The sequence below is a fragment of the Schistocerca nitens genome, chromosome 7 (assembly GCF_023898315.1).
Source record: "Schistocerca nitens isolate TAMUIC-IGC-003100 chromosome 7, iqSchNite1.1, whole genome shotgun sequence".
Taxonomy (NCBI): domain Eukaryota; kingdom Metazoa; phylum Arthropoda; class Insecta; order Orthoptera; family Acrididae; genus Schistocerca; species Schistocerca nitens.
In genome coordinates, this window is record NC_064620.1 from 488,623,807 (window position 1) to 488,651,723 (window position 27,917).

General features: G+C 42.8%; 1 protein-coding gene across 1 annotated transcript in view; it reads right to left on the reverse strand.

Moving 5' to 3' along the window:
• Positions 1–13,429: 13,429 nt before the first annotated feature.
• LOC126194932 (aminoacylase-1-like) overlaps positions 13,430–27,917 on the reverse strand; it is a 118,814-nt gene continuing 104,326 nt past the window's right edge. Inside the window, exons 6-8 of the mRNA XM_049933314.1 lie at positions 21,142–21,371; positions 19,859–19,919; positions 13,430–13,675 (exon numbers count right to left, since the gene is read on the reverse strand). Coding sequence (XP_049789271.1) covers positions 13,529–13,675; positions 19,859–19,919; positions 21,142–21,371 — 438 coding nt within the window. The 3' untranslated portion in view covers positions 13,430–13,528. The remainder of the gene's footprint in view (positions 13,676–19,858; positions 19,920–21,141; positions 21,372–27,917) is intronic.

Here is a 27,917-nt window from a genome sequence, read left to right on the forward strand (position 1 = left end):
ATCTTTGTGTCCTATGACTTGAATTTCAATGAGTCACAAGTGGAATCTCTCAACTCATACAGATTATTGACTATAGCATTCAGCAGTGACATGGAAAGGGATGATCACATAAGACTAGTCGTAGGTAAAACAAATAGCAGAGTTCGGTAGATTGGTAGGGTACTAGGAAAATGCAATCCTCTACAAAAGAGACTGCTTACGGAACACTCGTGCGAGTCATTTGTAACAATGGTCAAGTCTGTGTGATCCGTAGCAGATAGGACTAACAAGAGATATTCAACATATACAGCTTGGGGCATCACAAATGTTTACGGCCCTTTTGATCCGTCGGAGTGCGTCACGGAGGTGCTGAAAAATCGGAACTGGCTAACACTTCAACAAAGACAAAACTACCCCGTGAAAGTCGACTTACAAAGTTCTGAGACGGAGCTTTAAACGAGGACTCAGAAAATATACTGCGACACACTGCGAATCGCTTCCATAGTGATCGCGAAGACAATGTTTAACTACTGCTGGCAAAGAGGCGTTTAAGCATTCTTCCTCCGCTCCATAAGTGAGTGGAATAGTGGGCAGTCTTAATAACTCATACAATGCGAAGTACACTTCCCTATGCACTTCACTATGATTAGCAGACTATACATGTAGCTGTATATGTAGATCTTGAAGAGGATACGTCAGTCGGCACTGAGATGAACCATAGAAGGCTGCGTGAAAATTTACAACTTTCCATGCGCGGTGGCACTGAGCAATAATACAGTAGAGGGTAATGTACAGCAACATGCGACAGAAGATTTTTTATATTGCCCGTTGCGGGTTATGAAGGACGGGAAATTGTTAATTGGTAATGGTAATAATAGCATTCCTGTTGCATGTGTTGTCGTACTTTTATAGCTTGAAGAGGATTTTGGATAAAATAATTCTGTATATTTGGCCGCGTCATTGTAAACTACTAACACAGCGAAACTGCCGACGTTTCGACCGCTTTGCTGCTGCCCTCTTCAGGGCTTCTCGATAATGACTCTATCTCTGTTCTTAAAGTACTTCAATGACATTTACAATGACTTTAAAGATCTGTTCCAACACCGTAAAGCCATTAATGTCATTCACGACACAATATTTACAGTTGTGCAAGCCTGATACTTGACCGCTGTATTTTTTCAGTGTGATGTAGTCACGTATTTTGCCATTTGTGAAATGCAGTAGCGATCTGCCATTACCAGAGATACATGTAACAGGTAAATGAAATAATATATGTAAAATGTCTGGATATCCTGCAGGATACAGGTTACACTGCCGTAATAGAAATCATGGAATGCCTCCTCATATCGTGTAGTAAACGCTTTTTCCCGGCGTTGTGCCGTAACTTAACGTGCTATGGACTCAACAAATCCACCGTAGAAATATTCAGCCACGCTGCCTCTATGGCCCTCCATAACTTTGAAAGTGTAGACAGTGCAGGCTTTTGTACATGAACTGACATCTCGATTATGTCCCCTAAATGATCGATGGGATTCACGTCAGGAGATCTAGGTGGCCAAATCCTTCACTCGAATTGTCCAGAATATTCTTATAAATAATTTGGAACAACCGTGCCCCAGTAACATGGCGAATTGTAATCCCAACATTCCGTCCTTGTTTGGCAACATGAAGTCTGTGAATGGCTGCAAATGGTCTCCATGTAACCGAAAGTAACCATTTACAGTCAATATTCGGTTGAGTTGGACCATATGACACAGTTCATTCCATGTAAACACAGCCCACAACATTACAGAGCCATCACCAGCCTGCAAAGTGCCTTTGTTTCGAGCGGTCTGCGCCGCCCTCGGACCCTGCCAACAGTTCTTACCAACTGAAATCGGGATTCATCTGATCCAGACACGGTTATCCAGTCGTATAGGGTCGAACCAATATGGTCACGAACCCAGCAGAGGCGCTGCAGGCGATGTCGTGCTCTTTGCAAAGGCATTCGCGTCGGTCGTCGGCAGCCATAGCCCATTTACGGAAAGTTTCGCCACACTGTCCTAACGGATATGATCGTCATATGTCCAAATTAATTTCTCCCATTGCCTCACGCAGTCTCGCTTGTTTCTTAGCACTGACAACTCTATCCAAACGCCGCTGCTCTCGATCGTTAAGTGAAGACCGTCGGCCACTGCGTTGTCCGTAATGAGAGGTAATACTTGAAATTTAGAGTTGTCGGCAGACTCTTCACGCTGTGGATCTCTGAATTATGAATTCCGTAAAGATTTTCGAAATACAATCTCCCGTGCGTCTAATTGCAACTACCATCTCGCGTTCAGTTTGTTAATTCCCGGCGTGCGAGCATCGTTACATCGGAAACCTTTTCACATGAATCACCTCAGTGATTTTACCGCCATCTGTTATATGCGTATCGCTATATCATGTTTTATGTCACCTCAGCGTACAGCTTATCACGTTATTATGACGTCCTATAAAGTTATCTGATTTCCTAGTAAGGTCCACACAATGATGTAACGTTTCCATGATATTCAATTTTATCCTCTTCCCAAGCATACAGAAGATGATGAAACTTAACGTCACTGGAATCACCTGACTATGACAGTTTGAAACTAAAATAAAACCAGTCAAGAAGCTCTTTGTATCTTGCATTTTCGTATCTCATTAGGATGATCTGATGACCAGTGTCATGATGTACTCTGCACGCTTTCCCCTTTTTTCTCACAGATTTACCTGTTGCGTATCTGCGGGTAAGGTAAACAAATCACCTTTGCAGCAAACACGAGAATCTAAATATTTTGTAATATCTATAAAAGTACATTTAAACGTCCCCTTAGAAAAATTATACAAGACTGTGCCTAAACTGACACACAATATTTTTTAGCACAACGCAATCTGCCTTTCAATAAACCCTACAAAGGAACGTCCCTGACTAACATTAACCTATACCTTTCACAAATCACTTACCTCACAAAAATCTTCGTTACTCGAACTACTGCAATACAGCGAGCGCCACTACTGCCAGCTAAATAAAAGATTCAAACTACGGAAGGCACTAACTACCGATAGGCATAGTTAGCAAATGAAAGATTTTAATAGAGAACAAACAATGTATTACCTTAATAGTCATAATATATATAGCAGTTCATGACATTCAGTCTTACAAATTTCAAAATTCCGCCATTTCTCTCCCCACATCCACCACTGCTGGCGGCTCACCTGCAACTGCGCAACGCTACGCGCTGTTAACAGCCAACTGCCCAACACTACAATGGCCAACAACAATGCAAACCAGCCACAGACTGCACACAGCACAGCCAGTGATTTTCATACAGAGCGCTACGTGGCGTTACCAATAAGAAAACCTAAACAGCCTACTTACACATTTTGTAGGACTCTTCGAAAATATTGGAATTGTATTGTTCATTGCTCAGTATATTCTACATGTTGTTCCACCTCAAAAATGTTCAAATGTGTGTGATATCTTATTGGACTTAACTGCTAAGGTCATCAGTCCCTAAGCTTACACACTACTTAACCTAAATTATCCTAAGGACAAACACACACACCCATGCCCGAGGAAGGACTCGAACCTCCCGCACAGTCCATGACTGCAGCGCCTTAGACCGATCGGCTTGTTGTTCCACCTAATAATAAATATTAGCTGCAGATGAACAGCGTTTAAGAAAAGTACAGAAGAAAACCCATTCCCATGTGCTCCTTCCTACTTGTCCAAGAGTAAGAGGGGTGTTTAGTGAGCTGTGGCAGACTCGTAACAAGAAATTGGAATCTCATCTTGCTCTAACGAAAATTAGTAGCATGCGTACCCATTATCAACCGTTTTTCATAATCTGATTACCAGAGTCCGGATTTTAAATCAAGTGCGTGTTGCACGCTCGACTTGGTGATTTGGGGAGTAGATGCGTTTTACGAAGATTTTTGTTTTTATACAGTAGCTTGAATTTAGCTACTTGTATCACGTTAAATCATTTTCGTGGCTTCAGTGCATATATTACGATAACTCCCATGACTACACCTCTTTTACTTGCGTTTTTTCACATGAATTACGCCAAATGTACGAAACATGAGTAATACTGTACTACCAATTTTTGTCGCAGACTGTAAACTTCAAAAGTCAAGCGGCATCGTTCGGCTTGGAACACGTTAGCAGAAGTCAATACCTCTTACCTTATCTCACCGCTACCATTGCTTTCTATCTACGGGGAGTGGTACAAATTATTGTACTTGAGCTATGCGGTGTGAAATGTCTGTTGCCAGCACTGCAGGACGTACTTCCCTCTGTACCGCTACTTTCCGCCGCCCCTTATCCTTTCACCGCAATCGCCTTTGAGGTGAGCTCAACGTGAAATTTACAGACTGTATAACTAAACTAATCTCCTCCCTAACGATACTGACAGACCGTCGTGCTGTCGTGTCCCCTTGGCGTCACTGGTTGCCGATATGGAGGGGCGTTGTCACTTTTCATGATCGGAGCCAATACTTTTTAGTCAAGCGGCTTCTGAATTTGCCTCACAAGGGCTGAGTATGCGTGAGAAGGTACTGTTCATATACGCCATAAAAGAAATTGTTTCGTTTGCGGATAGTAGACTAAAAAAAGTTTCAACTAGATTAGCATGTTTCTTATGTATGCCGCACTGCAAAGATGAAATTACACGAAAACCTAACCGCAAAGTGTGCAGTCATTTATTTGTAAATACCAACCAAGAGAATCCAAAATGAATTTTTTTGTGGGTGAAATCCTGATTATGAGTTTGTGAAATTGACAAAAAGATATATGGTGCTGAAAATTCAAAAATGTTCTGTTTCTAACTTTCCCCGAAATTTCTTCATTTAAGTGTGCCCCTGTCGCTTCTCTTGTCGAGGGAAGGTCATTTTCTGTGTACAAAAATGTTCTTTCAGATAAATGCATGAGCCTAATTGATGAAAATTTGGAGGAATTGGCTATTGTGTACTGGTTTGGAAGGAAATAGGAATAACGATATAAGTGAATTTTGATATCACATGTTTTTATTGTTTTGGTGCTTCATTATGCATTTTCAGTGGTAGGGTACTACATGGATGCACGGACGTTGAAAGATTTGATAGAGTATGGAAATCTGGGCTCTAGTGGTTACCTAGTTTCAAGAAACAGTAATCCATGTTAACAAAGGAAGTAGCAATATTCATACTGCTGACAAATACCAACGCGCTCTTTCAAAAAATTATGGTAGTAATAGGAGATAGCTAGCAGATATATCAGGTTATAGCATCTTCCTGAAAAGTACCGATTTTTAATTAATGTAACGTTTAATACCTGCAAACAAAAATTATATGTAGCAGATCAGTGACAGCATTTTATTAAAATAGTGCACATAAGTAATTTCTGCGAGCTGCTTATCTTCCCTTCTACATATCGTGACTCGTTTCATATTACTAAGGAACATCGTTAGTGACGGCGTATCTTACTGAAGATGATGAATCGATAGACGAAGCTGAGGGAATGCAGATGTGTGTACTTCTGGTTGCGTCTCGTGTGTGTATTGCAAGCTGAGTCACCATTAGAGACTGCACACAAGCACTTCAATAACTTACACATTTACCTTGCTCGAACTGTGCAATGGCATACCCAACGACGCCTTTCAGGTGGCCGGTGCCCGGAAAGGCGATTTTATAATAAATGTAGCAATTATTTACCTGAAAGCCGTCTCAGTGACTGCGAAACACCAAAAATACTTACCAAATTACCTGTCGTCTCTGTGCAAACAAGAGAAGTTTGCCTAGTGCCATTTAAAACATGTACACAGTGCCTTGCAACCAAGACAAAAGTTTCGTTCGAGTTACAGAACTATTCTTAAGCCAGCTTGTATGATATCTGCATCGATACTAATAAAGATATTTTACTTGTGTTGCCATAAGATTAGACGTCTTGAAAAATGAAATATACTTGCGAACGGAACTGATCACTATTTACTTGTCTGTACATTTTCCAGATATTGAATACTGATTTACGTAGTTGTTCTACATGAACAGCACTGATTACGGAGAGATATTTTCACTTTTTATTGCAGATTTCAAGTGTGTTAGATTCCGATCCAACTTATTCATCAGGAGATCGCCTACCATTTAGTATTCAGTCACTGATGGGTGCAGATTTCACTTAAACTGATGAATATTTCCCTGTCTTGTATTGTATTTATCTGTTTCCTTTGCCACTCTTATCCCCTTCATTTGATTTTAACTGATGTTACTACACTACTGTTTAGTTCAAAGTCTAATGGAACTAGTGAAGCTTAGAGATACAGTTACCCATTAATCGACTCAATTAAATTTTTAGCTCCAGGCTCTTACGATGCTATGGCTGTATACTGTCGATTAAGAAGGATCGGAAACAAACAGTAGATCTCGCTCAACAGAAGCGTTTCCACCTTCTGCATAATACCTATTGTCTTCCGTTTCGAACAAAAGTAATGATTCGCTCTTTAGCAATGACTACATGAATATAGAACTACATGGCAGAATTGGGAAAAGAGGTTTTAAAAATTAATAGGCCTGTAAATTTCAAATTACGCTATGCTACATTTTTGGTTGCTGTATTAGTAGGTCATTTCTTTGTCGGCGTAAGTTTTGAAATACTGCTAGGATAAACGAATTTCCTTGTTCTACTGAAAGCTATTAATGTATATCTGTAGATTTTAAATAAAGGCTCAGAGATAACTTTAACAGTAATCACAATTTGTAAGAGTTGTTTCAGACACATTCGTGACGTGACAGTGCCGCTTCTTACACTAACCTTTCGCTGCCCACTTGGAGTTCTGGCGGATTCCAGGCACACTCTTCTCTATGACCAATCGCCATCTTGCCTCCCCAGTGCCCCGTCTTTGAACAGCTTCCTCCTGAGTAGTACTTGATTAGCTGACAAGGCAGCATGGATACTCAGGTCAGCAACCCTTAATAATTCGATTGTTTTTGTTGAAAAACGTGGATGGGGGCCGAGCGATCCCCTCGTGTGAGTCCGTGTAAAAAATTTGACACATATGAAACCGTTTTTTCTCTACGATTTTCACTCTTTTGAGATATGTAAGGGTATTTTCACTGTCTCTCATGGATAAAACTGGGAATGAGAAACAGTGATTTATTGTCCATACTGGTATTTTGGGAAGGTATTATTTTTTCCGACCTGAATGGAACATTTTGCTCTTTCAGGTTTTCCTGCGTTGAGAAGATGTCTGGTCGTTGGGAAGGTCCTTGCTTCATCGGTGTGCAGCAAATTATACCAGAGTGGGAGTGACAAGAGAGAGAAGAGGCACTTGAAGACTAGGATACTGAAGGAACAGACAGTGAAATGGAATGCGAAATTTTGCCAACCGACGATGCAATATCCGACCGGTTCTTCGTTGCTCCTAAAGACACTGAGAACCCATTGCAACAGCCATATTTAGACGACTGTGAAGGCAGAGAATTCGTTTAGGGGAAGAATGGAGACACAATTTGGACGACGGTGTCATTGGAAGCTGTACAACCGGAACTGCCCGAGGAAATATTATTACTCACCTTCCTGGTGGAAAAGGAGCTGCCCAAACAGGCAAAACACCTTCCTCCTTCGTTGAATTATTCATGGGAGAAGATATTACTCAGAAAACTGTGCATCGCACTAATGAAGAAATCAGTAAGAGACAGGCTTTGCCATCTAAGTAAGAGACGTACAATGGAGCCACTAATTACATAGAAATGAAAGCTCTTATTGGATTAATCTTTCTTTGTGAGGCTACCAAGAACTATGATGTGAATCTTGATGGTATTTATTCTAGAAAATTTGATCTTTCGTTTTGCAGGTGTGTGACGTCCGACAACCTATTCAAATCCCTTCTTTTTAAGATTCGATTCTAACGCAAAAACATGTGACGAGAGAAGGACAAATGATAAATTAGCGCCCATTCGTGTACTGTGGGACACTTTCAGTGCAAACTGTTGGAAATATTCTGCCCCTTCCGAGTACTGACTATCGTTGAAACTCTTCTTAGTTTCAGAGGGAGGTGTCCCTTCAAAATGTATATCCATAAAAAACCCGATAAATATCGAGAGAAGACTGTGTCACTTTGCGACGCACGCACATTTGATTTTTGCGGTGGGATACCATACGTAGGTAAAAATAGAATTCAGAGGAAGACTCCCTTCTTTTGCCAACATGCTACGTCATTCGCCTATGTGAAGACATACAAAATACCAAAATATGAGTCGGAATGCAACAGCCGACAACTGGTTTGCATCGTGCGAATTGGCTGAGAAACTTAGTGAACTTAAACTCACTTTTGTTGGCACCATGCGGAAAAACAAAGGAGAAGTACCTCATGGGTGGCTCACTGTTAAAGATTAGATCCTATGAAATCAAGATTTGTTTACCATCCCGACAAATTGCTCACCTGTTATTCTGAAAAGAAGAACATGCACGTATTAATTTTATCCACGATGCATGGGTCAGGAACCGCAAATCCTGATACACGGCCCCCTGAAGTTGTTCGGTTCTATAATTTGACTACAGGAGGAGTTGATTGTTTTGAGAGAATTTGTCACTCTTACACGGTAAAGAGGTACTTTTGATGTTGGCCAGACCATATGTTTGTGGAATACTCGATATGATAGGAATAAACAGCGGGGTTTTATTCACCTCAGCTACAGGTAAATCGTCTCGACAGTTTGTTTGAAAAATCTTTCAGAGCTTGGCTGGACCTCATATGAAGCGAATGCAGACTGAAGTGAAGTTTAGGAAAACCCTAAATCTCTTAAGGACAGTTCTTGGACCTAAGGAAGACACCAGTCGCTCTTTCTCTGTATACGCCACTCCTAAACAAAATGAGATGCGATAGAAAAAATGATGACAAATCCAACAAAACATGCACCAAATGTAACTGTCCAGTTAGCAAGGTCGACCATATTTGATGTGCTGCGGATTCACAAAGTGAAGCCGGAGAAGACTGATTCTCTGATGGAGATTTGCAATATTAGTTTGTTTCTATTTTTTGGACTGCTTAAGTTTGATTACTTTTCTAAGTCTGATTTTGGTATTGTCAGCAGTACAGGTTGGGTTTGCTTCGTCTACATCTACATCTACATACATACTCCGCAATCCACCATACGGTGCGTGGCGGAGGGTACCTCGTACCACAACTAACATATTCTCTCCCTGTTCCACTCCCAAACAGAACGAGGGAAAAATGACTGCCTATATGCCTCTGTACGAGCCCTAATCTCTCTTATGTTATCTTTGTGGTCTTTCCGCGAAATGTAAGTTGGCGGCAGTAAAACTGTACTGCAGTCAGCCTCAAATACTGGTTCTCTAAATTTCCTCAGTAGCGATTCACGTAAAGAACGCCTCCTTTCCTCTAGAGACTCCCACTCGAGTTCCTGAAGCATTTCCGTAACACTCGCTTGATGATCAAAGCTACCAGCAATAAATCTAGCAACCCGCCTCTGAATTGCTTCAATGTACTTCCTCAAACCGACCTGATAGGGATCCCAAACACTCGAGCAGTACTCAAGAATAGGTCGTATTAGTGTTTTAAAAGCGGTCTCCTTTACAGAGGAACAACATCTTCCCAAAATTCTACCAATGAACCGAAGACGGCTATCTGCCTTCCCCGCAACTGCCATTACATGCTTGTCCCACTTCATATCGCTCTGCAATGTTACGCCCAAATATTTAATCGACGTGACTGTGTCAAGCGCTACACTAGTAATGGAGTATTCAAACATTACAGGATTATTTTTCCTATTCATCTGCATTAATTTACATTTATCTATATTTAGAGTTACATTCCCGTACACCACAGCATCATCAGCAAACAGCCGCACATTGCTATCCACCCTACCCAAAAGATCATTTATGTAGATAGAAAACAACAGCGGACCTACCACACTTCCCGGGGCACTCAAGATGATACCCTCACCTCCGATGAACACTCACTATCGAGGACAATTCCTAAATTTCTAAAAACATGCCCATTTTATTCATAGTGTTTTTGAGTTTGTATTTATTTCTGACATGAATAAAATACTTCGAGGTTATACATTTTCTACGTTTTATACCCCTAGTCAGTATAGTTGGTTGATTGTAATTCGTTTCTGATGGCAGTTTTCTAGAAATATCCGAAATTAATTCCTCGCTTCTGAATTTGCCACGAAAATATGTGAAGTTCTGTAGGTACCTCTACTTATACGAGAAATGAGGCTGTTCTCATACTCATTGTTCGCTCAGGCTTATATATTTCTGCGGTTTCAATAAAATAGTTACCAGCTTCGGTGTTGTAATTCAACAGTGTACCAACTTCCGACCAGTTTCTTGCATTATTGGTTTACTGATATGACTGAATGCTTCTTTTAGCCCTACAAGCTACGATTTTGTTTCCTGAGGGTTGAAATTTGAAGGGTATACTCGTAGGCACTGCTGAATTTATTGTATTTGTTTTGACGCCGGTCTAATGAGATTACGTCCGCAGCTAGTGGTCTCGAGGTCGCGTTCTCGCTTCTCGAGCACGGGGTCGCGGATTCGGTTCCAGGCGGGATCAGGGATGGCTGGATGTTTGTGTTGTCCTCATCATTTCACCATCATTCATGGAAGTGGCGAGTCCGCAGCTCGGGGTCGTGCGGTAGCGTTCTCGCTTCCCGCGCCCGGGTTCCCGGGTTCGATTCCCGGTGGGGTCAGGGATTTTCTCTGCCTCGTGATGACTGGGTGTTATGTGTCGTCCTTAGGTTAGTTAGGTTTAAGTAGTTCTAAGTTCTGGGGGACTGATGACCATAGATGTTAAGTCCCATAGTGCTCAGAGGCATGGAAGGGGCGAGATTGGATTGAGCAAAGGTTGGGAATTTTATACGGCCGCTGATAACCGCGCAGTTGAAGGCCACACAAACCAAATATCATCTTCACCATCATCATCATCCAGTGCGATTACGCGTTTGTGAGCGACAGGGTTGCACGCTCCCACGTGAGCAAAGGCGGGTTAAAACATTCTCACTACGTGACTCCATGTATTCGCACTTACTGTACTGGCGCCAACAATGCTGTAGCCGTGATCGTGTCGTGATTGTCAGATTCTTTGCAGATCGTATTTTAATTTCTCACTCGTGCAACTCATAGAGTGTTCAAGTTTTATGATTTTTCATTTCGTATTATGAGTTAGTGAGACAGTGCTCAAGAATCCCGCAGTTTATGATTTGTTCAGTCCAAGAAACATGAACGTAGATTTCAAGTGTTCTATCTACAGTAGAACTGGTGTGCAAAAGCAGACAAACGGCACGGAATTGATGTTTATATGTGCTTGTACTTTTCGCGTTATTTATAGTTGATAGTAACATCTTACGAACCTTTTTATATGCTGTCCATGTCTTAAGTAGTATTGTTCGAACTTAACGTTTCTTCATATTTAGATGTTTCATTACCAAAAATTAGGCTCAGCACCAGAATTAATGTATTCAACGTATATTTCTCGTGTACAGATACATCCGTCACTGCGTTCGTTCCTTGAAAACGCAAACTTTGTTGTGTGTCACCTCCTTTCTGACATCTGCTTGCTAAGCAACGTAATCGCATGGACTAGTACTTATACTGTGTAACTTTTTAATAAAATTGTGGAGTAAAGTGGCTCTGGTTATGTAATCTACTGGTCCCAGAAGCTCCTGACTGCACCTATTTCTAAGAATTAATTTTTGAGTCATAGTACCAAAGAGGAAACGAATATTTTTTGCGAATTTGCATTATGCTGCAAGTGAAAAATAGGTTGGTAGCTTGTCTGAAAATTGAAACAAATAGTTGTAGCTCCATCATAAGTTGCATTGAGAAGCATATTTTTTTTATTTCTTGATGGTGACTAGTTTCGGACACCTGTTCCCATTTTCAAACCATTCGTGCTGTAAGTGTGACAAATTAGGCGATAGTTCATGTACAGAATCTACCAATGCAGTAATCGAAGCAGTATGAGGCCGACTTAACAACAACAAAATGCGCCACACATTAGAGAACTCTATGTCTCTAATGACTGTACATCGGCTGTTGCCTGTATTTGTCACACTTATAGCACGAAAATTAGTCACCATCAAGGAATAAAAAATATACTTCTCAATGAAAACTTATGACGGAGCTAGAACCATTTACTTCGAATATCTTTTGCATGTATTTCAATGAAGAAAAAAGATTATGCACTTACCCGAAACAAATGGCGAAACGTTAACTTTGTGTGATAGCTTTTCTGCAACGTGTGTGTCTTCCTTTTTTTGTTTAACTTCCGATTCTGTCAATAGCAAGATGAAACAATTTCTGACATTCTGTAGTATTTATAAATCTTAGCTCTACCGTCCGACAGTTCGCTGTACCTTTTTGTTGTTGTTGCTGTTATTGTGGTCTTCAATACGAAGATTGATAAGCCGCACGTATCCATACTAGTTTATCCTTCGCAAACCTCCTCTTCATTTCTCCATAGCTGCGCAATTTGCATCCATTTGAACCTGCTCAGAGTTTTTAAGCCTTGGAATTCCTCCACAATTTTTACCCATCACCCTTTCTTCAGTTACCAAACTGACAATCCCTTGATGCCTCATGATGTGTCCTATAAACCGGCCCCTGCTTTCAGTGAAATTGCGCCATAATTTTTTGCTCGATTCGATTCAGAAGTTCATTTGTTGTTCAGTTTGCATATCTTACAAATCGCATTTTTCAGTCCATTAAATTACGAGCATGCAACCGCGCAAATAAAATTTCTTACACTGGTATTTTGGCCGCAAACCCTACTTTGTTGCCCGTTTTTGCCGTTCCTGATAGGTCAACGTCCGTTATGACTGATTTCGATTTGTTCTTCCTCTACTTCACCCAGTATTAGAGCAATCACTGAGAGTCCACCAACAGAAAATTTTGCTATTTTAGTAACTCGGGCGCAATGTCAAGCGACGGCGGTATTAGATCGAGACCTATTGACTCACTAGCCAATGACGTTAGAGTTGGGTGTGAATCAAGCCTAACAAAAAAAAGCACTCCGTCTTCAGGCCACAAGTGGCCCGTCGGGACCATCCAACCGCCGTATCATCCTCAGTTGAGGATGCGGATAGGAGGGGCGTGTGGTCAGCACACCGCTCTCCCGGTCGTTATGATGGTTTTCTTTGAGCGGAGCCGCTACTATTCGGTCGAGAAGCTCCTCAGTTAGCATCACGAGGCTGAGTGCACCCCGAAAAATGGCAACAGCACATGGCGGCTGGATGGTCACCCATCCAAGTGCCGGCCACGCCCTACGGCGCTTAACTTCGGTGATCTCACGGGAACCGGTGTAGCCACTGCGGCAAGGTCGTTGCCAAGCCAAACAAGTGTTGCTTTTAATTGATGTTGTTTCCCCTTAATCGCATCTCAAGCAGTTTAGTGTTTTGCTTATAAATGACACTCTTAACTAAGAACACATTCCAAGAAACGTGATGAATTCTGCAGTAGATACTATATTTAATAGTGAATGAGGTACATTTGTCGCTGCATCGCAATGCACAGCAGGCGAGCCGTCTGTACGGAGTGAGAGTGCTACTGGACGTTAGCGAGTTCGAGCAGCAGCTCCTGGAAGATGCGGATGCCCTGCAGGAGGGTGCTCACCCTGATGAACTCGTTGTGCCCGTGCAGCAGCGGCGGCGTCAGGTTGATGGCCGAGAAACCCAGCGCCGGCACGCCCACCTGCAACACGGAAGTGACGAAAACGACGACGGACTCAAAGTCTGCACCTTGTGTACAAAGATACACTGCCGTTTATTATTGGTGGTATTTCACTCAAACATAACATAACGAGACTGGCACAAGTTGTGCGACATTTTAATAGTCATAAAACTTACACTACTGGCCATTAAAACTGCTACACCACGAAGATGACGTGCTACAGACGCGAAATTTGACCGACAGGAAGAAGATGCTGTAATATGCAAATGATTAGCTTTTCAGAGCATTCACACAAGATTGGCGCCGGTGGCGACACCTACAACGTGCTGACATGAGGAAAGTTTCAAACCGATTTCTCATACTAAACAAACAGCAGCTGACCGGCGTTGCCTGGTGAAACGTTATTGTGATGCCTCGTGTAAGGAGGAGAAATGCGTTCCATCACGTGTGCGACTTTGATAAAGGTCGGATTGTAACCTATCGCGATTGCGGTTTATCGTATCGCGACATTGCTGCTCGCGTTGGTCGAGATCGGATGACTGTTGGCAGAATATGGAACCGGTGGGTTCAGGAGGGTAATACGGAACGCCGTGCTGGATCCCAAAGGCCTCGTACCACTATCAGTTGAGATGACAGGCATCTTATCCGCCACGTCTCGATCCCTGAGTCAACAGATGGGGACGTTTGCAAGAAAACAACCATCTGCACGAACAGATCGACGACGTTTGCAGCAACATAGACTATCAGCTCGGAGACCATAGCTGCGGTTACCCTTGACGCTGCATCATAGACAGGAGCGTCTGCGATGGTGTACTCAACGACGAACCTGGTTGCACGAATGGCGAAACGTCATTTTTTCGGATGAATCCATGTTCAGTTTACAGTATCACGATGGTCGCATCATCGTTTGGCGACATCGCAGTGAACGCACATTGGAAGCGTGTATTAGTCATCGCCATATTGGCGTATCACCCGGCGTGATGGTATGGGGTGCCACTGGTTACACGTCTCGGTCACCTCTTACTCGCGTTGACGGCACTTTGAACAGTGGACGTTGCATTTCAGATATGTTACGACCCGTGGCTCTACCCTTCATTCGATCCCTGCGAAAACCTACATTTCAGCAGAATAATGCACGACCGCATGTTACAGGTCCTGTACGGGCTATTCTGGATACAGAAAATGTTCCACTGCTGCCCTGGCCAGCACATTCCCCAGGTCTCTCACCAACTGAAAACGTCTGGTCAGTGGTGGCCGAGCAACTGGCTCGTCACAATACGCCAGTCACTACTCTTGATGAACTGTGGTATTGTGTTGAAGCTGCATTGGGCAGCTGTACCTGTACACGCCATCCAATCTCTGTTTGACTCAATGCCGAGGCGTATCAAGGCCGTTATTACGGCCAGAAGTGGTTGTTCTGGGTACCAATTTCTCACGATCTATGCACCCACATTGCGTGAAAATGTAATCACATGTCAATTCTAGTATAATATATTTGTCCAATGACTACCCGTGTATCATCTGTATTTCTTCTTGGTGTAGCAATTTTAATGGCCAGTAGTGTAAATTAGAAATTAAAAAATATCCTCTAAAAAGTGAAAAAAGGAAAAAAATATGTGCATTGCCTCATTAAGTTTAATATAAATAGTAATATTTTGATCCAATTGTCGTCGCGTCAGAGGACCGCTAAGTAAATAAGAAAAAGTTAACAGTAGCTTTCTAGCATTATTGAAAAACAGAGTTGCCAATTTATTTTTTATCCTGTTTCTTACATAATTACATGCGAACTTAGTTTCACGCATTACTCTGTTTCGAGGCCTACGGCCTACAGTAGTCTGATGGTAGCGTCCTAACTCACGGCGAAACCGCGTGGTGCGCCGTATGAAGCTTGCAGGGCTTGACCAGGTGCGGTGACCCGAACGGGCAGTCGTTTGACGGCAGGCGTCGTTGACATATGTGTCTACGTTTCCAATTTTTCGGAGTAAAGTAATTAAGACTTAGACTCACAGATTTATATTGTTGGTTTGACATGTATCTACACTGCCTAGGTAGTTGATTTGCACTTAAATTTCGTACTTCACGATTTTTAGATGTATTCTGTTTTTATTTTGTTTACTTAGTGGTCTCCCGACGCGACAACAGTTGAATAAAACTATTCCTGCTTAAGTAAAATTTAAAGGGGCAGTAGATACTACATTTTTACCTTTTGGGTTTTTTTGTGTCTTTTTTTAATTTAAGTTTTATTTCATGATTTTTAAATTTCATATTTTGCTAGTAGACCCGGTGCGATCGACAAAAAAATGGCTCTGAGCACTATGGGACTTAACTGCTGTGGTCATCAGTCCCCTAGAGTTTAGAACTACTTAAACCTAACTAACCTAAGGACATCACACACATCCATGCCCGAGGCAGGATTCGAACCTGCGACCGTAGAAGTCGCGCGGTTCCAGACTGTAGCGCCTTTAACCGCTCGGCCACTCCGGCCGACCGGTGCGATCGACACTCTGTCTTCTCATTCACACGAATACTTTCCGGGACGAAACATAAAATAATGACATAAAATTCTGAATACAAATCAACAACATTGGAGGCCGAAGAAACCGGCGTAGGAAGTCACCCTCTTTCATCTAAGGGCGTTGCCAAGAGGGCGGAGGAGTGTACAGAGGTTCAGGGCACTCTCTTGTTCTTGGGGTGGGAAACTGTCCCTAAAGACCTAATAATCAGCAAAGATCAATGGCATCACCGTGCAGAAGACGATGGAAACCAATGCATTAAAGATACGTAATGTATATCCAGAAGACTTGTAGCCCGTAATTGAAAAAGTGTCGATATCTCCATTGGTAAAAGATTCCGAATTAGTCCCACCATTCGGATCTACAGGAGGGTACAGGGAAAGGGGAGGTAACCATGAGAAAAAGACTGAATAACCCACGAAGGAATAACACTGTAAGAATCAGGGCTTGGAATGTCAGGAGCTTGAACGTGGTAGGGAAGCTAGAAAATCTGAAAAGAGAAATTTTACGGCTCAATCTAGATGTAGTGGTCGTCAGTGAAGTGAAATGGAAACAAGATAAACATTTATGGTCAGAAGAGTACGGGGTAATATCAACAGCAGCAGAAAATGGTGTAACGGGAGAACATTTCGTTATGAAGATAGGACAGAGAGATTTTCTGTGAACAGTTCAGTGATAGGATTGTTCTTAACAGATTCGATAGCAAAACATCATCGACAAGAATGGTTCAGGTATACATGCCGACGTCGCAAGCTGAAGATAAAGAGATACATAACGTGTACGAGGACACTGAACGGGTACTTCAGTACGTAAACGGATATACAAATGACCTGGATGCAGGAAGTAGTAGAAGAAATGGTCACGGGAGAATGTGGGTCTGGTACTATGAATTAGACAGGTAAGATGTTAATGGAGTTCTGTGATAAATATCAGTAGAAATAGCGAATACTCTGTTCAAGAAACACATAGTCGGAAGTACTGACTGAGCGTGTAGGAAAGTCGAAACAGTATTCGGGGAAATTAAAAGCAAGGGTGGCAACGTTACAGTGTAGTGGGAATTCCACTGTTCAATGCAGAGGAGAGAGTACATAGGTAGAACAGTACACTGAATGCCTCTATAAGGAGGAAAACTTGTCTGATGACATGGTAGAAGAAGAAACAGAAGCCAGTATAGATGAAATAGGGGATCCAGTATTAGAATCAAAATTTAAAAGAACTTTGAAAGTCTTGAGATCGAATGAGGCAGAAGGGACAGAGAACATACCATCAGAATTTCTAAATTTGTTGTGGGAAGTGGAAACAAAGCGACTATTCACGTTTGTGTGTAGAATGTGTCAGGCGACATACCATCAGATTTTCGGAAAAATGTCGTCCACACAATTCCGAAGTTCTCAAGAGTCGACATGTGGGAGAATTACCACACAATCAGCTTAATAGCCCATGCATCCAAGATGCTGACAATAAGAATACACAGAAGAATGAAAAAGAAAATTGAGGATGTGTTAGATGACGATCAGTTTCTCTTGAGGAAAGGTAAAGACGCCAGAAAGAGGCAATTCTGACATTGCGGCTAAACAAAAATCAAACACGTTCATAGGATCTGTCGACTTGGAAAAAGCGTTCGACAGTGCAAGGGTGCCAAATATTCGAAATTCTGAGAGAATGGGGGTAAGCTACAGGGAAAGACGGGTAATATAGAATAGAAGAGCTGAGTGGGAGCAATAAGAGTGGTAGACCACGAACGAAGTTCTCGGATTAAAAAGGGTGTAAGACAGGGTTGTAGTCTTTCACCTTTACCGTTGAATCTGTACATCGTAGATGCAGTAACGGAAATAAAAGAAATATTCAAGAGTAGAATTAAAATCCGGGGTGAAAGGATGTCAATGATAATATTCGCAGATAAGTGAAAGCGAAGAATTACTACAGGATCTGCTGAATGAAATGAACTGTGTAATAAATACTGAATATTGATTGAGAGTTACTCGAAGAAAGACGAAAGTACTGAGAAGTGGCAGAAATGAGAACAGCGAGAAACTTAGTATCATAATTGGTGATCACGAAGTAGATGAAGTTAGGTAACTGCGACCTAGGCAGCAAAATACCCCGTGACAGACGAAGCATAGAAGTCATAAAAAGCAGACTAGCATTGACAAAAAAGGCATTCCTGGGCAAGGGAAGTCCACATAGGTTTTTATTTGAGAAAGAGACTTCTGACATTGTTCTTTTAGAGCACAGAATTGTACGGCAGGGTGACATGATGGACTTGTGGAAAACCGGAACACAAGAGAATAGAAGCATCTGAAGAACGTTGAAAATTAGATGGCCTGTTAAGGTAACGACTGAGGAGATCACCCTGAAAGTAAGAACGTCCAGGATGATGGGGCATTTTGAGACAACAGGAAATAACTTACATGGTAGTAGAGTGAGCTGTGGAGGAAAGAACTGTAGAGGAAGACAAAGACCCGGATACATATACCTAATGAGGTTGCAACTGCAACTCTGAGATGAAGAGGTTGGCACAGAATAGGAATTTGACGCGGGGGAGGGGGGGGCGGAGGGGATCAACGCGTTCTTGACTTGCTCAGGTTGTGAAGTTTGTTGTCTTCAATAAATCATCCAATTTTTCTGAAAATATTCTTTTGTTTGTGGGTAGAAGTACATGATAACTACTGATTTACATTCCTTCCTAGTGGTTCTAAGCACTTCAGTCCGGAACCGCGCGACTGCTACGGTCGCACGTTCGAATCCTGCCTCGGGTATGGCTGTGTGTGATGTCCTTAGGTTATTTAGGTTTAAGTAGTTCTAAGTTCTAGGAGAGTGATGACGTCAGATGTTAAGTCCCATAGTGCTCAGAGCCATTTGAACTATTGAACGTCTCTTCCGGAAAATTCCTTCATGATCTGCTTTTTTTTTCTCTTTTTTTCTGAGACTATGTTTACGTAGTGAAAATCAGTATTTTAAGTGCTGTGACTTGGAGAAATCTGGAGGAAAATGTAGATGCTGTAACAGTCAAGGGTGACCACGAAGACAATGCTGCGTATAAAGTATCATTTTGTTGAAGAATGAGTTCAAAACTGAACCACCAAGGCCGAACTAGCGTTACAACATTTAAAGGCGTCTTTCGTCACGTCACGCGAAAGTGCGTTTTGATCAGGTCGTGGGTAGGGCGCTACTTTATACTTTATCGGCGTAATGTAAAAGAACAATACAGGACCTTATAGGGCTCGTTTTCATAATAGCTCATTACACAGTTTAAACTGGCCTTGGTTGCCGATAAAACGATAGATTTAAGTTAACTAGTAGACTCTACTTGTGTTTCGATACAAAAGTTTCGTATTTTTATGTGTATGAACACCCACGTAGATTAGACATTAGTCTCTTTTACTTTAACGTGACTTTTTAATGGATAGTAACATCCAATATTTTACCGTCCAAGCCAGCGAGGCGGGTGAGGTTCTAAATTCGCATCGGGATGGAGACAAGTTCATATACCCGTCAAATCGTCCAGATATTGGTTTCCTGTCGCTTCCTTACATCGAAAGACACAAATGCTGGGTTGGTTCTTTTAAAATGGAGACGCTTGTTTCCTTACCCATCCGTACCAACTATATATCTCATCATCGACAGGACGTCAAAGCCTAGTGCACTTTTCTTCCACATCATACCAGAATTAAGTCTTTGCACAACTTACATTTCGCAGGAAACGCGCGTCAGTTGTTCCAGGACAGGATACAGCTCGTATCTTCAGCTTCCTGCAAAAGCAGAACATCACGAGTTCACCAGAGAGATGTCTATGTTTCATAATAAGTAGATAGGATTTCAACGTAACAAACTATTTGTATTACGTACAAGCTGTTCAAGAAATAACCTTATGAGAATGACTGAGCAAGTTGTTGAAGTGACCTCCATTATGAGATGCTGCATGTTTTAATATTTTTTGTGGGATCAAAAATTTAAAACCTCTCACACCGGCCTGATTTAGCTTCACTGATCAGGATAGTAAAAAACATGCGTATATTAAGGGAATTTTCATTCACAAAGCAGGCTTATCACATTCACACAGTTCAATACTGTTCTATCCTGATTAAATTGAGCTTAACTTAAATTCCATAAGGCAGTGAAGCAATTTCGAAGTCTCAGTGCGACGAAAATTGTCAGTCGATCTCCTGAAAAAATTTGTAATAATTATTAACTTTCGGTGATCACATGGGGAAGACCGGAGATTTGCTGGTAAGACCGTATTAGCCTATTTATTGGAAGTAATAAACTGGTTATCTTGAGCATACAAAACGGCAGGTTCGTCCAGCGTAAATCAGACGTTCCCCACTGATCCCGTGCAACACAGTGTAGTAAGCAGACACTGTCAATAATAATCAGTTAAATAATACGCGAACACACTTACTTGAGTTTAGTTCATGTATTAAATTCCTTCTCATACAGAATCTCATCAAGATGGCGACTAGCTAAACAATACATACATATACATCTTCGTTCTTTCCTGGCTAATCGGCAAGATCCGAATCCTTCTTTTCATGAGAGAAAAACATAGATAGCAGAGAAGCTATTCCATGGAGTAAATGGACGCTCCAAGGAATAATAGGGCTTGAAACTACTTTGCATTGATAATCATCGTATATTAAAGTTTAGGAATCGTTAAGATAAGAAGAGATATTTCGAGATATGTACTGAGTTATATAATTTATAAAATTTCTGAAAATATCGCGGAGAGACCGCTGCAAGAGACATTACAATGTTGCATGTCAAAACTACGTAATATTTGTCGAGAAATAGCGGTAACGCATCATGGCGAGCTTACCAGCAGCAGAAAATAAACACCTGTCACAAGGATACACTAGTTTTTAAACACCTTGAATTACTGTCTTGAAGTGTTAGGACCAATGTAGGGAGTACAGCACTTTTGTCGTTTCATCAGGTCCGAGACATAACGTGTACGCGCCAGCAGCTGTTGCTTACAGCTTGTCGGCTGCCCTCTGGAAAGCTGCCCACCACACGTTGTCTGGCCCCAGGTCAGTGACCTGCTGCCTCGCCTCCTTCTGCAGGAACTCCAGCTCCACCTGGTCTCCAGCCTCGGAACACCACTGCCGCATCCTGCGCTCCATCTCGTCGAAGTCGATGTGCGGGTTGAGCCTCATGTCGAAGACTGCACTCATCTCTGGAGGTATCACGTTCGCCTGCATGCCTCCCTAGACAATACATTATCAAAGGTCTTATGAAGACGCTACCAGTAAGGATGGTTAAATTTTCCAAACTACAGATGTATCGAATTTTTGGTAAACGTCTGACTGATATCGATGCTAAGGATATTTTGAAAACTGCCTCTTTATTCGGCACTTTAATTTCTACCCAGTATATTTTTTTCTTAGACGACGATATTCACTGTTGTAACTGCGACCGGAACGGTCGCGGCTTGGACGTGACGGAAAGCGCGGCGGGACCCATGGAGCGGCCCGCGAACAACAGAAACTGGAGAGGACGGACGCGACCAACGAAGGACCTCACGAACAACGACAAGACCTAAACAACAGGGTCACTAGAAAACCTAACTAGACAACCATGTCCACTCGTACACAGAACAAGAAAGTAAATACGCTATCTAAGGCGAGGCGATATGTCCAGAGATGTATGCAAGATTAGACTGACTGGCTGAGTTTTTTTTTTCCCCCTTATTGAATTTCGATTCCCGCAGAAGGGGGCGGGCTGGCAGCAGCTTAGTACTCTGCTCTGCAGCCTACAGACTTTTTAAAACTTAAGAAGAAGATAAGAAACAATATAAGCAGGCGATAAAACAGTGACTTAAATTGTAAAACGGCGGAAAATTGTGGAAAGTTAAAACATAAAGCAAAGGATTGGCAAAGCTAATAAAATACACAGGAAGCAGACAGGTAACACAGTAGACAGACAGTTAAAAAACATGGTGACAGTCTGGTTTCTGTTGGCAAGAGATATAAAAATCACACCCAGCGACAGTATGATGTCCGCTCGCAGCTCTTCGGAAAAGACACATAACACTGAACACACACTGTAAAAACTGCACTACAATGTATGCACAAAGATGACATGCCATAGCCAAAGGCAAATGGGGAGGGGGGGGGGGATCTGGACAGATGAGGGGGAAAAACAAGGAGGGAGGAGAGGAAAGACGAAAGTGTTGGGGGAACCAAAGGAGGGAGAGGACTCATAAGGGCAAAGTGGTGGGGCGAGGGGGGGCCCACTGAGAGATTTTTGTTTTTTCTTTATTGTTATTTTCAAACCCGTACAAACAGGCAGGCTGTCAGCAGCATGTTACGCCGCTCTTGAGCCATAGAGTAGATAAATAAACAACAGAAAGAATACACATAAAGGCATAACGGTGGGTAATAAAACAGTAGATACATAAAGACAAACACGGAGCCGTTCACACTCGACGATAATCCACACTACAAACTGTTGACACGACGCACAAACACTGAAGATGGCGATGGCACAGGTGAACGATGGAGAGTGACGGAGAACACAACACTAAACATGATGGCACACACAAGACACTGACGGAGATGATCTCCGGCTCGCGAATGTCCACGAAGCGTGGCGAGTCCGGGGACCTGCCAAGAGGGGAGGAAGGGTGAAAGTGGGGAGAGGGGAAAACAAAGAGGCCAATGGCTGAGGAGATGGGGGGAGGAGTAGAACTCGCTGAGAGAGATTTTTTTTTTCTTTATTGATTTTCAATTCCCCCCCAAAGGGGGCGGGCAGGCAGCAGCTTACTACGCTGCTCTACAGCCTACAGAATTTTTTAAATAAAGGAAGAAGAAAGAAACAAGGTAAAACAGGTGATAAAATGGTGATTTAAAGTGTAAAATGGCGTAAAAATGCGGAAAGTTAAAACAGAAAGCAAAAGGGGTTGGCAATATAGATAAAATACACAGGAGTCAGACAAGTAACATAGTAGACACACAATTAAAAAACACGGCGACAGTCTGATTTCTGTTCACAAGAGATAAAAGGCACACCCAGCGACAGTATGATGGCCGTTCGCAACAAGTCCCAAAAAACACAACACGGAACACTCACTGTAAAACACGCACTGTAGAACCCTCACTGGAGAACACTGCACGAAAGTGGCAGCACAAAGATGACACTCCCGAGCCAAAGGCTGATGGGGGTGGGGGGGGGGGGACCTGCAGCAGGGGGAAAACAAGCAGGGAGGAGAGGAAAAAAAACGAAAAGGGGGGGGGGGAACCAAGGAGGGAGAGGACTAATAAAGGGGGAGAAGGGGGAGAGGGAATGAGAGGAGGGAAATGTAAAAGTACGCGGGGGAGAGAAGGGGGCAAAGAGAGGGGAGGTGGGGAAGAAAGAGGATGGAAGGGGGGGAGAGGGAGCCCAGGAAAAGGACAGAGGAAAGGAGGGGGAGTGAGGATCAGAGTTGATAGGAGGGATAAATGGAGGGAGAGAGGGCATCATCCAGGAGGGGGAGTTGATGCGAGCCACCTTGGGAAAGGAGATGTAGGGTGTAGAGATGGAGGGTAGGGGGGACACAACGGTGAAGACATGGCAGGGGGCGGGGATCGGAGAAGAGAGGAGCAACCAGGGGGTGAGGGGGTTCAAGAGGGCGGGAGGTGTAGAGGATGCGGATATGTTCGAGGAATAGGAGCAGATGGGGGAAAGGAATGAGATCATAGAGGATCCGCGTGGGGGACGGGAGGCGTATACGGAAGGCGAGGCGGAGTGCATGACGCTCAAGGATCTGGAGGGACTTATAGAATTTGGGGGGGGGGGGCAGATATCCAGGCAGGACTGGCATAACAGAGGATGGGACGGATTAAGGATTTGTAGGTGTGGAGGATGGTAGAGGGGTGCAACCCCCAAGTCCGGCCGGAGAGGAGTTTGAGAAGTCGGAGGCGGTTGTGGGCTTTGGATTGGATGGAGCGGAGATGAGGGATCCAGGTGAGGTGACGGTCAATGGTGAGGCCAAGGTAGGTGAGGGTGGGGGTGAGGCGGACAGGATGGGCGCAGAGAGTAAGAGAGAAATCAGGAGCCGGAAGGAGCGAGTGGTACGACCTACGATGATTGCCTGGGTCTTGGAAGGGTTGAGTTTCAGGAGCCACTGGTTACACCATGCAGCAAAAAGGTCAAGGTGATTCTGGAGAAGGCGTTGGGACCGTTGGAGGGTAGGAGCGAGGGCGAGGAATGCTGTGTCATCAGCATATTGCAAGAGGTGTACTGGAGAGGGGGGGTTGGGGCATATCTGCCGTGTACAGGAGGTAGAGGAGAGGGGAGAGGACAGAGCCCTGGGGCACACCTGCAGAGGGGTAGAAGGTGTAGGAAGTAGCATTATGGGCTGAGAGAGAGAGAGAGGCAGGCGCTTAAATACATGATCAGGGGCATTGATATTGGCCGCTGCTGGGACCACGTTTTCCACTGTGGCGCCCTCACACTTTAGGCTAGGCGCAAATTGAGACGCGTATAGCGCGTGTGGCGCGACGCAGCGCAGCGTGCCCTTTTGTAACATCAGAGGTTCAAATGGGACCGCGCAAATTGCGACGCGACGCGACTGGGACGCGACACGCGCCTGCGCCAGGTCGCGCGGCGTTGTGGTTGAGGCACAGTTTCTCGCGCCGCGCATAGCGCTTGCCTCGCTAGCACCGTGGGAAATTTGAGGCGGGGAGCGGAAAAGTAGCCCGGCCATATGCTCACATCGGAACGGCGCATATCAGCAGTGGTAGTATTGCCAATACGATAAATTTTGCCTTACTGTGTACTGAATTTTATTGCCTTTTGGTAGTGTTTCGTTTTTCACAATTTAAACGCTCCAGCTTTCTTCGTTAGCACGTTATTCTTTTCTGTTATTTATATCTGCATAGTTTTGTTTTGTTTTTCTTCTGTCAAGAAAAATTTATACTTCAGTAACTGATGAGCCACTGGCCGCTGGAATTGCACCATATGCCTCCGCGATGTTTTCAGATCGCAAGAAGGGACAGAGGGTTGAATAAGGAAGCAAGGAATATTATAAAATCATGTGATTAAGAATCAAGGCAGGGAAGTAAGGCAAGGTTATATTCTCGCTGCCTAGTAAACTAGCGTATCTGTACGATCTGTTACAAAAATTTAGAAAGGGATAATCTCCACAGGTGTGATCTCTTTGTGCTTGTGGTAAAAAGAGTCCAAGATCTGAAGTACAGAAGTTTCACTGTGATTACTCTGATATGGATGTAATAATATAATACGACACACTGTACTACATGCATGTGAACAACATATTTCCACTGCAAGCTAGAAAAAGTCGAAAAGCAGTCACAAATAACAATGTTTTAATTGGTTCGTCTTGATGAGAAAAAGCATTTCAATTGTTGCATGGACATTATCAGCATTGATAAACTAATTATACAACAACAGCCGGCCAAGTGGCCGTGCGGTTCTAGGCGCTGCAGTCTGGAACTGCGAGACCGCTACGGTCGCAGGTTCGAATCTTGCCTCGGGCATGGATGTTTGTGATGTCCTTAGGTTAGTTAGGTTTAACTAGTTCGAAGTTCTAGGCGACTAATGACCTCAGAAGTTGAGTCCCATAGTGCTCAGAGCCATTTGAACCATTTTGAACCATCCAACAACAGGCAACACAAATGAAGGAAATGGTCGGTATTATTACGAAAGTTGGAATATCCTAAAAGAGTGTTATGATTAGATATATTTAATTTGTTGAAATGTGCTGCTGACAAAGGCAGATCTACTTTCATGGCAATGTTTTTCGAACTCCATCTCACAAGGCACACATGGCTAGCTTGTGCATTGGTGTCGGGAGCATTATCCTTCGCTGCTGACAATACACTGACCATTGTGTTGTGCGACAGACCAATTGTTTATTTTTCTCAATAACAACTATTTTATTCGCGATCACGTGTCAGTTTGGCAAGCCCTAGGTGAATAACCAGTATCTGGCATGTGCCTATCATTCCGCCTGAAGGAACGCTCGTCATTATTTTAATACTGCTCAGATCAAGAGAAGGGATAAAATCCTTTGGTAAATTTCCATTCCAGTCGCTCAGTGTTAAAAATACTATGGGTTACTGGGATTCCTCCAAAATTCCATCAGAATTGCCAATCTGTTTTTGTGTGAGTTGTTAACCTTTTGTCATTCGAAGAAGCATCACCATTTCTTAGTAAAGGCCACATTTATCTTGGTGACTGGTTTAATTGTACTTCCTTTGTCACAATGTAATTTGCCCAAGTCATCTCACAGGAGCTATTGAGACAGAATTCCGAAACGGAGGGCGTCATTAAACAAGTAATTGGCAATCACAGAGTTCAATAGCTTACGAAAAACCTCATAGCATCGGTTTGCAGTAACATAAAAGAAGAAATTTCATGTTTATTTTCATACTAGGAAGCTCTTGTTTCGCTAGCTGTCGATAACTCTTAAAAAATTACAATCACTGGAATGAAATAAATAAAAAAGAAGTATAAGTAGTGATATATCGCCATAGATAAGAAAGTTCCGTGTGTTTAATAATTGGAAAAACACTCTCCTCCTTGTGTGCTATCATTCGCCAAACTTTCGTTTCGATGTCTCGAGCAGTTTAGGAGATACGAGAGATGTTGCGAGTATTTCATTCTCGCGGGCGTGAGATCGGAAGTGAGCGCGCTACATGGGATCCATTTTCTCGAGATCGGAGGCAGATAGAGATCTCCTCCCAAGTCTAAACAAAAATTCAGCATGATAGCTAAATTTCATACGTAGCAACATATGGTGCAATACGCACCAAACGCAAAATCATAGCGGCCCCTAATTTTCGTTGCAAACTTTTTTAGTTTTGCGTAGTGTCTTACTAAAATGTGTACATCACAATAAGAATGGTCATTAGCGAGGTGATCGGCACTTCGTGACGAAGCTGACATATACTGGAGTCCATGTTCTGTTCTGAGTAGTAACAGAGGTTTCCAAATGAAAACCTATTCATAAAAGATAAAAATCAAAACTTGGTAACACAGCTGGAAGATATTCTAGCAAGACGGAAAGAGTATTTCTGAGAAATTTTATATTGCACTGGCCCTCACATAACATTCAATTACGTAATGATCGAGAGTAACAGCAGTAATACTGGCGAATACAGCATTACAGAACAAGAAGTGGTGCACACCATTCAAAAACTGGAAAACAACAAGGCTGCTTGCGTGGACCACTTGTCAGCAGAGATGTTAAAAGAGGGTGGAAAGAAACTACGTGAAATCTGTAACCTTATCACAACGATCTGTGAAACTGAAACTCTATCTGAAGACTGGAAAACTGCAATAACTTTCCTCATACACAAGAAAGAAATTAAAATGGAATGTGGAAATTACAGAGGAATCAGCCTGCTAAACATAAGATACAAGGTTCTGTCAATGACCATTCTCGAAAAAATTAAGTTTTATACAGAAAACATTATCCAAGAATACCGGGCTGGATTTCGACCAAACAGTTCCACAAATGACAATCTGTTTGCTCTATGGCAGATCTTTGACTAATAGTGGTAATCTGACGGGAATATTGACTCTCTGTTCCATGATTTTCAGCGAGTCTATGACAATATCCACAGAATTACAGAAGTAGCCACTACAACACACTAAAATAATTTAGGATTCCCAGCAAAATGATTAGGATGATACAACTGTGCATCGGTGGCTCACAGGCAGTAGTGGTGTTCAGAGGATCCATATCCTCCAACTTCTCAATCAAAACAGGAATACGACAAGAAGATACTCTTTCATTTGGTATTTTC